Source organism: Procambarus clarkii, chromosome 17, assembly GCF_040958095.1.
Source record: "Procambarus clarkii isolate CNS0578487 chromosome 17, FALCON_Pclarkii_2.0, whole genome shotgun sequence".
Lineage (NCBI taxonomy): Eukaryota > Metazoa > Arthropoda > Malacostraca > Decapoda > Cambaridae > Procambarus > Procambarus clarkii.
Genome location: NC_091166.1, coordinates 40,088,963 through 40,105,286, shown reverse-complemented (window position 1 = coordinate 40,105,286; position 16,324 = coordinate 40,088,963). Strand labels below are relative to the sequence as shown.

Here is a 16,324-nt window from a genome sequence, read left to right as displayed (position 1 = left end):
ACGCCTAATTTATGCGCCTTATTTTTTTCACTGATCTTCACCTTATCCTACTTTTAATCGCATGTAAATTGAATCCTTCCAAGTAGATTTTCTTCTACCATAAGTAAAAGACGAATTTGCATTTATTATTGCATAATTCTTGATTGTTACTGCTGTCCACTATTGCTATTCTCTTAACTTTTTCTTCATCCTCTTGGATCATCTTGATTCTTGTCTTTGTTTCAAAGTTGTCTGACATTATCATCGAGAAGTTTTTTCCGGGGCTCTCTTCACTTTCTCATCAACTACCTCATTCAACAGTATTCCCGAATCCCACATGTGAAGGGATCCACATGAATCTTAATTTGTACCCATTTTTTCTAATGTCTTAACTTTCTCTCTACACTCGATCACAACATTCTCTAGTTGTCTGCTATTTAAAGACTACAACGCTTCTCTACTGTCTACTATCTACTACTATCTACCAAACAAATCCCCAGGGCCGGATGAAGTGTTTGCCAGGGTGCTTAAAGAATGCTAAGAGGAGCTTTGTGACCCACTGTCAACCATATTTAATAAATCAATAGAGTCAGGCAGAGTGCCAGAGTTTTGGAAAGTTGCTAATGTGATACCAGTTTTTAAGAAAGGAGATAGATCACTTGCGTCTAACTATCGACCAATTAGCCTAACGTCTATTGCGGGAAAGTTACTCGAATCTATAATAGCAAATAAAATTCGTCTTCATCTTGAAAAACCAAGACCCAAGTCTTTCCTAAATCTAAACTTATCCAATTTATACCCATTGTTTCGTGTTCTGTCTTGTGTTGATACTTTTAATACCCTATTAATATCCCCTTTGTTATGTCCATTCACCCACTTGTAAACCTCTATCATGTCACCCCTAACTCTTCGCCAATAAGAGATCAAAAAGAGATCTCACAGTATGTCATGTGATTACCATTGGAATGTGAAATATAGAATATAATTAATACCCGTGTACTGTATAGGTTTGTGAGCCCAGTGAGTATAGAGGAGCCATCTTATATAGAGGAGGGTAGAACCAGCCTAAGCTACTCTATCCTTTTGAGATGTACTTCCTTTTCTCGATAAACTTACTTGAACTTGAACTTGAAGAGACATTGTTAGTTAAGAGGCGTCCAATAACAGTATCTACAGTGCTGATGTCAGTGTACTCCCTAATCCTCGATCCACATCCTGCCTTTCCATTCCTAGCTACTGACCCATCACAATATACATATAGAGTGTTTTGTGTAAATAATTTTATAATTATACAATCATATGTTGCTCTTATCTCTCCTATCCCATACATACTTTGCTTTGCTTTTGCAGGGAAATAATGACTACATCTACGTTACAATTCTCCCACGGTGGTGTGAATTGTCTCTTAGACAAAGCAATACATTCTGGAATATCATCATACTTTATAACATTAGAACGTAAGGTATTCATATATGCTCTCTTATACTTTAACATACATTGTTCATTACTTCCCACCTTATTTATTTATTTATTTATTTATTTATATATACAAGAAGGTACATTGGGATTGTGAGAATACATAGCATAGTAATTACATTCTTGTAAAGCCACTAGTACGCGCAGCTTTTCGGGCACCTTTTGAACTGAGAGGATTAGTTCATTAGCGCCCCCAACTCTCATTAATCTAAGGACAGAAGTTGCATGTATCTTTTGAAATTCTATCGCCAATACTCTTCAGATTCAATTCCATCACAATTCCATTGATTAAGGCAGTGTCTGGGATGCTCCCGGACGCAGGTTCGAATCCTCGTCACGGCACTTGTGGATTTGTTCAATTCCATCCCCATTATACCAATCATAGTATTTCTTGGGCATCCTAAGATTATTCTCATGGCTTCATTTTGTACCTTCTCCAACTTGCCCACCCTACCTTAACCAAAACAAGAATTGACAGGTGCAACATAATCTATAAGAGATCTTACAGTACTCAAGTATATCATTCGTAGCACAGGGACTCCCACTCACTTTCCACAGCATGCCAAAGACTTCAGAGGTTGTAATCTCTTCCGACATTTACCCAACAATCTGTTCATCTCAGCTTCCAAACTCTCATGGGTATATCCAACATATGTGTCTAAATATTTATATATATTAACTCTATATTTTTACCGTTTATTTTCAGTATAATAAGCCTGCGACTTCTACATTCAATCTTAGTTTTGGCTTCATTAACCACCAGTCCCAGTTGGTGACACAGGTTTCCGAAATCATCCAACACCGTTTGAACCTTTGAAATATATTTGCCCTGAAACAAAATATCATCGAGATATATGATCAGAGTTACCCCATTTGAGTATCTCTCAGATGCTCTCCTATACATTAGTAAATTAGACAGGGTGGGACTCCTTCCTGAGGTGTGCCCAACACTCCTCCCTGAGGTGTGCCCAACACTCCTCCCTGAGGTGTGCCCAACACTCCTCCCTGAGGTGTGCCGAGATCAAAAGATCTCACACCTGACATACAACAACCATAATACCACACCTCAACCTTTCTTTCGTGAAGATAATCCCCTTCAGCGCAATGATCTCCCTTTAACACCAAGACCAGCTAGTTCATATAGATAACCTCTTTGTTAGCTTAATCAAAGGCTCCTTGTAAATCAATAAAAATTATATAGTAATCATTATCATTAGATAGAGATTTATTAATACAGTCAGAGGTAATTTTGCCTCTGAGGAACCCTAGCAAATTACTAGACAGCTGATCACATATCATATATATAAAAGTTTATTTAAAAACATCCTCTCAAGGCCCATTAGGCCCGGTCGACGACCGGGCCGCGAGGACGCTAAGCCCCGGAAGCACCTCAAGGTAACCTTAAGGTAAGGTACACTACACTGTTACTAACGCTTCGATTAATAAATCCCAATGTCCTATTTGCCTTATTTGCCAAGATGAAGACGATTAGTATTTGCAATTATCGATTCAAGTAACTTTCCCACAATAGACGTTAGGCTAATTGGCCGATAGTTTGATGCAATTGATCTATCTCCTTTCTTAAACATTGGTACCACATTAGCAACCTTCTACGACTCTGGCACTCTGCCTGACTCTAATTAATTGTTAAATATGGTACACAATGGGTCACATAGCTCCTTTTTGCATTCTTTAAGCACCCTGGCAAACACTTCGTCTGGTCCTGGGGATTTGTTTGGCTTTAGTTTCACTAATGAACAAATCCACATGGGCCGTGACGAGGATTCGAATTGTTAAATACGTTTAGTTTCACTATTTGTTTATTAATAACAGCCTCCCTGGTAACTGGTAAACTAGTCAACCTATCCTCTTCCCCACCCACATAGACTTGTTTGGCTGAAGGCATAATGTTAAGTTACTCTTAAGTAAATTCAGAGATAAAATATTTATTAAAAATACTGTACTAGTTTCTTTTACTGCCATCTGACGATGGGATGGGGGAGTGAGGGTGCGAGAGTGGTTGCCAGAGGCTGCTGGGGAGGCGCGGAGGAGTCGGGGGTCCGGGTGGTCCAGCTTCCTCTAGCGTGCAGCACCCTGAGCGTCCACGCGTGTTTGTGAATGGTGAACCTTTGGTGAGTTGTGTACAATCTCTCACACATCGTTACCCGCGAAGGTTCTCTCTCACGCACTCATCTGGCAGTCGGGCATCATCGTGCAATATCGTTATGAAGGTGAGTGAGCGGGATATGCTTGTTATTTAAGATTGAGTTACTCTGAAAAGTTGCAAGCAGCATGGGGCTATGGTGAGCCCGTAGTGGATTTACCTGGCACAGGGCTCTAATTGCTGCCGGAGGTGTTATTTGGGATGGTTTTATTGAGGCGGGGTGTGTGATGGCGGATATTTTATCCTCCATTGGCAGGTGATGCCGCATGGTCCATCTCCAGCCACGTGTGGGGCAGTATTGGGATTTTGTTTGATGTTATGGGCGCCAGTATTCAGTTTACCTGGGATTTGAAGCCAAGTTTGGCAAGATTTCATTATAATAATTAATAGTTGTGTAATTTTTAAAAGATTAGATTTCCAGCGTTGTGCAGGTAACGTATGGGAATATTTTGACTTATTTAGTCGTCATCCTATACTGTCCTAACTAAGCAGTACTGTCCTACCAAGTACTGCCTAGAAGGTGATCTGGAAGGATAGGTTGATCACTATTGGGGTTAGCTAGCACTGGGTGAGTGACCACGCCGGCAGCCTCCACATGGTGTAGGGTCACATGGGCAACCTTATCAGCCTTCCTATGCAAGTTTATATATCTAGTAATTCATTGAAAATAGGACAAATTGATAAACATTTATGCTCTACAAGTTATTGCCCAATTTATTTGATTATACAGTACATTTATACTGTATAATATATATCTATATATATAATATATACAGAGATCACACTAACGTGATGCATCAAATGAACAAATTTTGTTCATTTGATGCATCACGTTAGTGTGATCTCTGTGTGATGAAGTAAGGGCGAAGAGGGAGAACGGCCTATTGACATAGCTTGGGTGCAGGGGGGGGGGTTGTGTAAAAGCCTGGTTTGTGCCTCAGGGAGGCTACGGGATCCAGGAAGTTCAGTAGAAGTTCGGTTTCAACCCTTTTAACCCTGTCGCAGCTCAGTCGATTAAGGCAGTGTCTGGGATGCTCCCGAATGCGGGTTCGAATCCTTGTCATGGCCCTTGTGGATTTGTTCATTTAATATATAATATATATTTGATTATACAGTATATACATTTAATTTATTTGATTATACAGTACAGTACTAGATAATAATTCCGGGGATAGGAAGTCTGCTCAGTCGTGGTATGAGGTCCCACAAAGTCAAACAAGTGACCTTCCTCAAGGATGGAACCCATAAGTTACCTAACTCCTTTTACCTATTTACTCATGTGAACAGAAACATAAGGTGAGAGGTAATGTTCCTCCCGGGGATTGAACCACCAGGATGCCAGATTGCGACTTAAGAATGTTGGTCACTCTTCTAGGTTTGATTAATTTAGTCTGATAAAGCCAGTAATGTGCAAAATCAACCTAATTCATATTTAAAGTTTTCAAACATTAAATTAAATGCAATTTAAACATTTAAATTCATTTACATATTAAACAATACTGTATCAAACATATGGTTAATTTTTAGGAAACACACTGACAAATTTATTAAGTACTGTATTGTAGGAAATTTGCATATATACAATATATTCTTGAAGTATATAAATGCCAAAGGTTACCAAACATAAAAGGAAACTGCAGAAGGCCTAACAGCCTGTATCAGACCTAAGCCTAACGACCATAAAACAAAACGTATGTGCTGTTAGTAATTGCACAAAGATGGTGACTTTGCTAACAACCCATTATTTTTTACAAGGAAACTGAAATCACGGCATGAGTAACCGATGAGAAAAATTTAGAGCAAATCAGGGGGAGGCCAGTTATTGACCAGGTTTACAGTAGGTGAACAATACAATATTATTAAAATACATTAACAGTATAAATGCCTCAACACCCTGCAAATGTAATAATTAAAATGAGATTTACTGCACGCGATTACATGTATAGTCAATCATTTACTGAGCGATGATAAATTTTCCTTACTTTCATCTCGCAAATTTCATTGGTTTGTTTTATTTAGTAAAATAACTTGTATATTATAAGTTACATTTTAATAATTAAATAATTTATTTAATAAATTTAATAATTTGCAGTCCCCCGTGGGGAAGTGGTAACACCCTCACCTGGTGTTTTGTGAGCACTTTGGCCTGACATTATTAAATGAAGTGTTCTCAATTGGTCATTGCTCTGCGCCTATTGAGTGGACCAGGTTCTGGCACTGGTCTCTGGTAGGCACACACAACTCGTATGGCACAGGTCAGTTTGGATAGCTTCAGGGAGTCGCTGGGTGGCACCCAGAAAATGTTGTTTCATTAGTCAACACTGGTTTTTTTGGTGACTAGCAACTGGGGCTTTGGTTTCTGTGGCAACTGTTTTGCCACACGGCTTAGTAACCATAATGCACGTTTCAAAAAAAACCCTGTTAGGCTTGTCAGTTTCTCCCTAGCCAATGACTGGTCATTTCACAGGATAAAACTCAACAGGCCTAATTTCCAATTTACCTATTTATAGATAGGTTAACAGTTATCAGAAAAGGAAACTAGACAAATTCTCACTCCATGTAGAAGTTGAACCCTTTCATTTTTCAATGTTATGCTGGAGGGTTGGAATGGCAACCAGCTGGGTTCAGGCGACCATATCCTACTACACAGATAGTTCTACCTATAATATCAATAATTTATTTTCTAATACATTTATCATGCACATTGTACATTCCTTTCAAGTTTAATAAGCTTTGGTGTATGTTTATACATATGTTGAGGGGTTAACATTGACAACTGTACTATAGTTAATTTTGGCATCTAATCAACCATTGCCTATTTTAAATATATTTCAGGCACCTTCACAAAAGGCAGAGAAAAACGTAGATAAATCACCAAAAGCTGTTAAGGAAAACATAGAAGTCAAAACTCCGAAATCAGCCAAGAAAATGGGGAAAAAGACTCCAAAAGTAGCAGATAATGAGACACCAAAGGCATTTAAAATAGATAGCCCTCAAGTACCCAAGGGAAACAAAGCAGGTGGATGAAAACCAGATGCAAAAAGCAGGGAAGAAGAATAAGAAACAAAAACAGCAGAAAATGGATATTAGCCCACAAGTGGAGAAGTCTGGTAGCAATAAATTTGGAAATGAGACCTCAAATGATCCAAAAGGTGGAGCAAAAGAGGGCAGAGGGGGTGGCAGGGGAGGCAACCGTGGAGGCTTCAGAGGAGGCAACCGTGGTGGCTTCAGAGGAGGAGACCGTGGAGGTTTCAGAGGAGGACGTGGAGGTTTCAGAGGAGGAGAACGTGGAGGTTTCAGAGGAGGGGAACGTGGAAGTTTCAGAGGAGGAGACCGTGGAAGCATGAGAGGACGTGGAGGAAGAGGAGGACATGTTGACAAGGTAAGAAATGAGTTGATGTACGTAAAATACATAGGCGAAACAGTTTGGTATGGCAAGAAATGTAAATATTTTGGTGAATGATGTACAATATTGTAACAATAAATGAATGAGTAATACTGATATTGTGTTTATGTATATACAGTACAATTTCCATTAGACTTATTCTCTGCAGACCAGTAAAATACTAATAGCTTTGTAATTTGTATTACAGCCTACACAGCAAAAGGAGTTTGATCCATGTGGACTCTATTTAGCATTCCCTGATTTTGTGGACCATGATGATATCAAAAAGGTTTTAGAGATTGCAAGTGATGCCACTGATTTCAAGTTTGGAAGGTATGTTATTAGTACTGTTAGAATTTTAATGAATCCTGTAATTTTATGTTTTGTCACTTGAATTGATTTTTAATTATTTTTTCTTCAAATTGTTACATCTGATTTCTTTTCACTGTCTGAAACACACAATAGCATTAACTTGAAATCTAGATGCTTATGTTTGAACCAAATGAGTGCTATTGAATTTCACCAGTTTAGCACTATACAGCACTAATTAATTTTATTAATTTGATAATTTCATTGCCTGGAATATCTTCCTATCCTCATTACAGTATAGAAGACTTAACCCATGTATGGTCCAGGGATGGGGTCAAATACAAATGGGGATATTTAGTCAGTTATATCCAGACACTCATATACAATATATGCTAATTTGAAAGTTCTCATATAGAATGTTAAATGCAACTAGTGTATACATTGTAGCTTTAATATAGATTATATTATTATAGATTAAATGCAGATATGGTGTTCAATATTAATAATATACAAGTAACATCACATTTTTTCAATAATAATGTGTAATTAGTAAACTAATTCAAATGGTATAAATTTCATTAATACTGTTATTGTTACATAATCAGAGTACAGTATTAATAGTAATTGGAAAGTAGTTTTGTCACCATTTAGATTTCCAGATAAATATAACTTTCAAATTTTTTTAACATTTTAAATTTAAAGATTTTTGTTATGATTATGCTCAAATTATTTTAAGCTTGATAAATAACTTAGCTTATTTATAACTACCAGACTGTATATAATTTTATAACTTTTAAGAGCATGATATGCATTATTACATATACATCCACTGTTGTGCATGTAATTCCATAAAAGTTACTGTAATTACATTTTGTGAACGTTTATTGCAAATAGCCGGGAAACTATGACAAGACTTCCAGCTTTGATCACTCTCCACAAAACATTTGCCATTGATAATGTCAGGTTTGCTAAAATAATGGAATCCATAAAGTAGTTACTTTATAAATTTTGTTTATTTTGTAAATATAAATTTTACTTTATAAAATAAGTTACTAGTTTTGTATATAAATCATATTCTTTGGTAACTGTATTTATTGAGAATAATTTTTACAGGATGGTAAATATTCATTTTAACACTGAGGCACAGGCTGAAGAAGTAAAACAGAAGCTAGCAGAAGCAAACTTTGTACAAAAGCCAATAGTTAAAAATACCTACACGCAAACAATCTGGTATGTATATTTTTTATAGGTATCTTTTTATTTTTGGCGAGACTTTCAGACATTCTCCAGTGGAGTTTTGGGTGAATAGGTTTTGTCCTTTGGAAGCAGAGTGGTGCAAGCCTCTGGTAGTCACCAGAACAATGGTTCAAACCCATGCAATGCTTCAAGTGATTTCCCTTTATTTTTTTATTAGTTATTATTATTTATTTTACTACCACTAGTACTTCCTTTAATTATTACTTGTTGTTTAATGTTGATGGCATAGTAAGACTAGCTATAAAATATTTGAATGTTGAACTCTCATTGTTTCTTCAATCCAATAATATAAATTTTATATAAGTCAATTTCTACCATGATCATGTAGGGCAAATGGGTTGACTTAATTGACACATTAACATAATTTAACTGGGGTAAATTATTAAAATTAATATTAAATAATCATTGATATTTTCTCAACATTATTTCTTCAATTAAAAATTTTCAACTCTCTTCTTTTCCAGGAAACACAAGAGGCCTGCAAATGATGATTCAGAGAGTAGTTCTCCTAGCAAAAAGCAGAAAATTCAAGTATGTACTTTATCATTTTTAACGTAGAAAGTTTTTAATAACAGTAGAATTAAAACTTGGACTCTAAATTGTTTAAAATATTTAGCACATCGGTACAGTATTTCAAAGAGGTGAGTTTCATCTATAACTGAAAGAATGTCTGTCTGCGTCTGTTTGAGGTTGGAGGCTAGATGGTTAGTTACCCTTGCCACTTTCCATGATGGATTGTGATTGTATGGCCAATGTCATAGGTTGCTTGGGGTCAACTCTATTGCTGCACTTAGTAGGAGTGCCTCGTATGTGGTACCCGGCACTGTTCAGTTCTCCATCTAGTGATTGTATAAAAACCTTAAATGATGATGCAAATACTGTATTGCATTAGAAGATGTTTGTCACAAAACCAGGGGTTATGTGATCAGCATATTCACTCTATTTAACGTCCTCTGATTTACTATTCTGACAGTTCTAAGAGAGTGAATTTGAGATCAGTGTCTGGAGTTGTATTTATAGTCATTGACCTATTGCCCTCCCAAATAAGCTAAACAATTTTACTGACATTTTCATACCTCTCAGTTTAGCAGAGAGCCTAATATAACGAGTAGGATATAGCCCCAACAAGATGGCTTTTGTCTTCATTTCTTTTACTTTTTATGAATGCACTGGGAATATTTATAACATATTATAGTTACATGACAATTTTTTATTAGGAAAAGGAAAACTTAAAAATAAAAACAAACTCAACATAGTTTGTATTTTAGTTTCATATTGACCCAAAAAAGTCATGGAGTGAAAGGTTAGAGAGTGAGTCCTACTTTTGCTATAGTGATTTGAGCACCCACCTATTTACCCCTAGTTTTGTACAGAACATGACAATCCAACTCATTCTCATACATACTCACCATGTATACCTGTATATAGACCTGTGTTTCAAAAAGTTTTTACAAGAAACAAACCCCCTCTCCAAACACATCACCAAGAAATTCCCATTCCCATTTACACTTGGGACACCCTCACCTCCCCCCCCCCCCTCCCAGCAGTTGAACCAAAAAGTGATCTTTTGTTTCTTATTGATTTCTCTCATGAAGGGGATTAACTGGTTTATATCATTGTTCTACAAATTCCATCATTGCATTTGTTGTCAACAACCCTTACATTTCCTCCTCGCACCTGGAAAAAACTGTTTCATTTCCATCATTTCACAATTCAATTTTATTTCACAATTTCGTTCTCTTTGCCGCCATAACTATTTTTATGCCCTTTCAACAGTCTTCTCTTTTGCACACCTTAATGCAGTTTTCAGAAAAGTCCACATAACACTTATAAAGATTGCTGTGCATATATAAACTTTGACATGCTTCCATTACTTATATTAAACAAATGCACTCCTGTCCTTATCATGACCTCCATTATCAATGTCCTTTTATATACTGGGCAACATCACACAGCTCTGGCATATATGAACAAATATATCTACAATTCTACATACACCTATACACCTATATATATGTGAAATATATATGTGAGTTTTCAGTTATATATATATATATATATATATATATATATATATATATATATATATATATATATATATATATATATATAATATATATAATATGCATTTGCGAGATATGTAGATATCTGGCATATATCTACTTTTCTACATTCTTACCAGATCTGTCATTCATTATACAATTAACTCCCCACTATCCCATGCTTTCTGGCATATTATCCACACTTGTTCCAGCAATTTTCTCCCATTATATTTGTTTCTGTAACATATTCTCTTCATTTAGGCTTTACCAATTTATTTACAGAAATTCCTTCTTGCTTTTTCACTCAATTTGGAAACTACTTTTTTTGGCATCAACTGCTTGTGCCATCTCTTAATCCAACCAACCAGTTTCTCTTTTTTTTTCTACCAATTTGTGTAACTTTTTGTACTTCATTGAAATTCTTAACTAATCATTTATTATATACCCTACATTTAGATTAATTTGTTTGGTCTCTAATATCACAAACAACTGTTATTTGAAATAATGTTGAAATTCTTCTACAGTGGGAAGAAAATTTGGGAAGGTCGAGTGTACCACATAATGATAGTTGGTGGGGTTGTTGTTATCTTATTAGATTAGAGATATCCAGATAAAGGGTTTAACGTAATTCTTTATTTTACTCATTAAAGATAGAAGTGTTATAAATGATCCTGATTTATTGAAGTGTTTACCATGTAGGTACTGCTCACTCCTAATATATAACAATGAACCAGTTGCCCTATATTGTGTAATTGTCCTACTATGTGTAATTTTGTTTCAGGTGTTAGATGATAAAAGCAATGATAATGATGATGATGACGACGATGAAGATGATGATGACGACAATGAAGATGATGATGACGACGATGATGATGATTCTGATGGACAACTAGTATTAAATGAAGGAAACCCTGAAGATGATGATGATGATGACGACGATGATGATGATGATGATGACGATGACGACGACGACGATGAGGAAGACAATTAAACTGTGTAGACATGCCTCGATTAGCTTCTGCCTAGAAGTGCATATTTTTTTTATATAACACATTCTCTGAGTTGTTTTATCTATATTTATAGTAAAATATGAAATTGTTATAAAAAATTTTCAAATGGCTACAACACACTCAATTGGTCACCCAGTTAATATCCCACATGTACACCTCCCACTTATTATGAATGAGGGAGGTGGAGAGTTCACATAAATTTATACCAACCATCTTTCTCCAGTTCATTAATTAATGTGTGTGAACGTGCATTTTTCATATGCAAAGAATGTGAGAATACTGTAGGTATTTATAGATAGTTGTGTAATACTGTAGGTATTTATTGAATGTTTCATAATTTTTCCAATTAACCCATGCCCCTTTAATGTCATAGGTAATGTTATAATGTTGAAAAAGTATTTCTATAAGAATTGATATAATGCCTGAAAGTGCCGGTTCAGTAAGAGCTCCCTTATCCAGGAGCACCTGTTAACTGGGGGTATGGTTTGTACAATAACAGTTTCAAATATTGTTAGGATATTGTTTATATATACATTATAATACATAAATATGTATAAAATATGTATAATACATAGATATGTGCCCCAAATGTTGTTTCTCTTACCATAGATTATTCAACTTAATTTACTTGTAAATGTAGTTTTGTTTTAACTAAATTTAAATTGTTCCTGACTGAAAATATTGCAAACAACTTTACCCAAAATTGTGCCCCATTTTGGCAGTAATGATTCGGTGGAAGCCTTTAAGAATGGACAAATTTGTACCACCCAATGTACGGCAATGAAAACTAAATCGAGATTGGTTAGATTCAATGTTTTAAATTATTGCACTTGTTTTTACTGGAAACAATTAAACCATCTCACCTTGGTTTCCTAATTACTAGATGTTGGTGCCAACACTTCGTATTTTTAGAAGAAACCTGTTGAAGTGCTGCTTGTGATCTCGGTTTGTAAACTGACAAAAATTACACTAAAATAATTACCATAACTATTAATGCAGATTTCATTAAATTAAACTGCCAAATGTACCTTCCAGCTGTGATTATTTATTAGTAACAAAAAGGATAGGCTTTCCCATTCCACATAGTACAGTTACAGGAACTGTCCTGTCCACATTTGAATATAAAGAATCTTGACCAGACGAGAGAATGCCAGTGCAGATGTATCTATTTCGTTTTTTGCTAGACAAGAGCCTATGGTCTAATTTAAAAGGACCTAGATTGAGCAATGTATCTTTCCTAAATGGCTGTTCCATGAAGGTTCATAGTAACAGTAAGTAGTACATGCCTATACTTATCCAATATGGACCAAAATGTCACCGTTTCTCAATTTTCTGATGTGTGGTTTGGTTATACCTTCGGCCACCTTACTAGGACTCATTGTGTACAAGAAGACTCCCATCCCTTCCCATCTGTAAGGTTCAGGAAGCTGTTTCGGTGACTTAAATAATTATTAATAGGGATTTTGGTTTGATACACCTACAGCGGGACAGGTCAATACTACGTTTCATTTAACTAGTCAGAGTGAAGGTAACATATCCATCATGCCATTTAGCCAATCATATTGCTGGCTCAAACTGAAGAACCAATCAGTCATATAAGTTTTGTATTTGTTAATGTTTATTAACAAAATAAGTTACATCTTCACCAAAGAGTGTGTATCTTTGTACACTGTGAACCCTGTATATACATACCGGTAGTTTATTTTAGACCTTTATGTTTAGGAATAAAGTATACTCTCTAATTGGCCAATAAGCTCCTGTGAAGGCCTTGTGTATATCGTGGTTGAAATATTGTTGGCTGGTAGGGTGGAATTGAGGGTCGAGTGGTGGCATGTTTGAAATGTGTACACAATTTATTGGCTACATATATACTTAGTTTACATTAGTACTGGGTTATGTTCAGGAATAAAGTATAGTTTCTGGTAGGTTACAATGGCTGCACTCCTGTTGAGAATTGATACGATTTAAGCTCAATTCTTAACACAACCAGGTGGAAGTATTTATGTAGGATTATTTAAATTTTAAAGGTTTTAATGTGTTAAGAAAAGGCCAGAGGAAATAAATGTAAGCAAGGTTCAATTATTAATATTCCTTTTTGCAACTTTGATAATAAATTTATGCAACAGTGTTAATGGTTTGGTTAGCCTATAAAATTTAAAATAATATTTAAATCAACATTTGTATTAAGAGTATTTAATCTTATAATTTATTTAAATAAATTAGCTTTAAATGGTAGATTCTAAACTTTATTTATAAATGGTTGTACCTTCATAAATTTTAAAAAATTAAAGTAAATTCCAAATTATACAAGGACAAAAATACTATAGTAATAGTTCCTATTATAATTGTGCATTATATACAAAAAAAAGCTTTACATTCTTTATTCTAAGCTGTATATTACTAGAAAAGGTAGATTACTATGAATTGTCTCCTGTTTTATTTTAATATATGTATTAATGTCATTATGTAACAACTGTTGTTTGCATTGTCTTGTTCACATTGATTCAGTATCATGTCATAAGAATCCTCTCTCCTCTCCTCTTTGGACGTAGGTTCGAACCCTCATCACAGCCCTTGTGGATTTGTTCATATCATATGAACATTGAAATTTATTTGAAGAGACCTCAATTTAATAAGAGCTTGAAATAGAATACATATATTGACAAAATCATAAGATACATAAAATTTGAAAGACACGATTTCCATATTGTTAGTAAATATAACAGTTAATAATATTAAGTGCCCAGCTAAGGGTACATAAGAATATAAATAAAACATAATAAAAATCCCACACAAGGAAGAGGACAACTGACTTTCGAAGCCTATAAAGTCTGGTTTAAACATTTTTCTTTGTGGAAATCCAGAGAGGACCATCTTCGAAACAACGCAGAGAATACAAAAGAAGGAAAAAGTAGCAGAAATGCTTCAGCAGACAACTCTCACTACAAAGATGGAATAATGCCCTAATCCAACTTAATATATCATCCCTCCATGCCGTGAGCCTCTTTTAAATCAGTGTTTCATGTGGCACTTTATCAAAAGCTTTGCTTATGTCAAGGTACACATAAATTACATACAGAGATCACACTAACGTGATGCATCAAATGAACAAATCTACAAGGGCCGTGACGAGGATTCGAACCTGCGTCCGGGAGCATCCCAGACACTGCCTTACTCGACTGAGCTACGACAGGGTAAAAGAGTTGAAACCGAAGTTCTACTGAACTTACTGGATCCCGTAGCCTCTCCGAGGCATAAACCTGGATTTTACACAATTCCCCCCCTACTCGAAATTATTGACAACACTGAAGTAGACAGCTTAATTATTTCTGACTCCCTTTCCTCACTACGAGCAATAAACAGTTTGCAATCAAGTAATAACGTGCTTGTCTTGGAAGCTAGACGTAGATATATAAGAATACTTAGCAAGAAGGTAAATATAAAAATATTGTGGATTCCTTCTCACATCGGCATGCAGGAACATGACAAAGTTGACGCCCTTGCTAAGGCTGCAGTAAATAAAGACAGTATTGAAATGAATCTTGAGTTATCAAATAGGTCCCTTAAAAGTGTCATTAGACGAGAACTCCTGGATGAATTTGAAGAAAGTAGAACTGTGCAAACTGGAACTAGCAGGTCCATTGTTCATCACAATGAAATGTGTGAAGTAAAACATGTGTATGGGGCAAGTAACAAAGTCAGTAGACTAACAGATGTTGTCACAGCTCGTATAAGACTTGGCTACAAGTATCTCTGGCAGTTCGTCTTGTATAGGGATCTAGATGAAGTAAAGTGTAAAGTGTGTGGACAAAGACAGGGACACACACTCGAACACTATATCTTGGATTGTAGTAAAATTGAGCCTTTTAGAGATAAATCTAAGCTCACTCTGTATGATATGGCAACCTATCTTATTACCATGGATAATTTACCTGAAATCCTTGCACTGTACCCACATTTCGCTTCCAGTAGATGAACGACATATGAGATTCAGAAACAAGTAGTGTATTGTGAGGACTAATATTAAACAGAAGCTCCCCTATGACTCTGTAATATCCCCATTGGTCAAACTATTATGTATTAGCGATAAGACCTACCATTAATGTATGATGACTTACTGTAAACATGTAGGTCTTGTAATAGCACTTTCTCTGTAACTAGCTGACATTGTAACTATAAGGTGTGAAGGATAGATGAAATTGTTTATGTAATAATCTAAGATGAGGTCTGATAAAGACCTTTTGTGCCCTCTGTAATGCTTTTGCGCTACCGCTCACAGGATGAGTATGGGGTGCACAATAAACTAGCCGCCTTCGGCGGCAACAATCAATCAAATTCCCCCTGCACCCGAGCTCAGTCGATTAAGGCAGTGTCTGTTATGCTCCCGGACGCAAGTTCGAATCCTCGTCACGGCCCTTGTGGATTTGTTCATTTGATGCATCACGTTAGTGTGATCTCTGTGTGTAATGAAGTAAGGGCGAAGAGGGAGAACGGCCTATTGACATAGCTCGGGTGCAGGGGGGGAGTTGTGTAAAATCCAGGTTTGTGCCTCGGAGAGGCTATGGGATCCAGTAAGTTTAGTAGAACTTCGGTTTCAACTCTTTTACCCTGTCGTAGCTCAGTCGATTAAGGCAGTGTCTGGGATGCTCCCGGACGCAGGTTCGAATCCTCGTCACGGCCCTTGTGGATTTGTACCCATCAT

The 16,324-nt window shown here is 36.0% G+C and overlaps 1 protein-coding gene across 1 annotated transcript; it reads left to right on the top strand.

The window, feature by feature from the left end:
* The first annotated feature begins 3,532 nt into the window (after positions 1–3,532).
* LOC123772417 (uncharacterized) lies at positions 3,533–12,211 on the top strand. The gene is made up of 6 exons (XM_045765549.2): positions 3,533–3,686; positions 6,455–7,001; positions 7,213–7,337; positions 8,427–8,543; positions 9,035–9,101; positions 11,394–12,211. Exons 2-6 carry the CDS (start codon positions 6,654–6,656, stop codon positions 11,601–11,603), a joined length of 867 nt encoding a protein of 288 aa, XP_045621505.2. The 5' UTR covers positions 3,533–3,686; positions 6,455–6,653; the 3' UTR covers positions 11,604–12,211.
* Positions 12,212–16,324: the final 4,113 nt, after the last annotated feature.

What these genes read in the sequence shown, in the direction of transcription:
- LOC123772417 (XM_045765549.2), top strand. Translation starts at nt 6,654, where the DNA reads ATGCAAAAAGCAGGGAAGAAGAATAAGAAACAAAAACAGCAGAAAATG. An exon ending in ACCTACACGCAAACAATCTG is followed by an intron (nt 8,544 to 9,034) that starts GTATGTATATTT and finishes CTTCTTTTCCAG; the next exon opens with GAAACACAAGAGGCCTGCAA. An exon ending in GCAAAAAGCAGAAAATTCAA is followed by an intron (nt 9,102 to 11,393) that starts GTATGTACTTTA and finishes ATTTTGTTTCAG; the next exon opens with GTGTTAGATGATAAAAGCAA.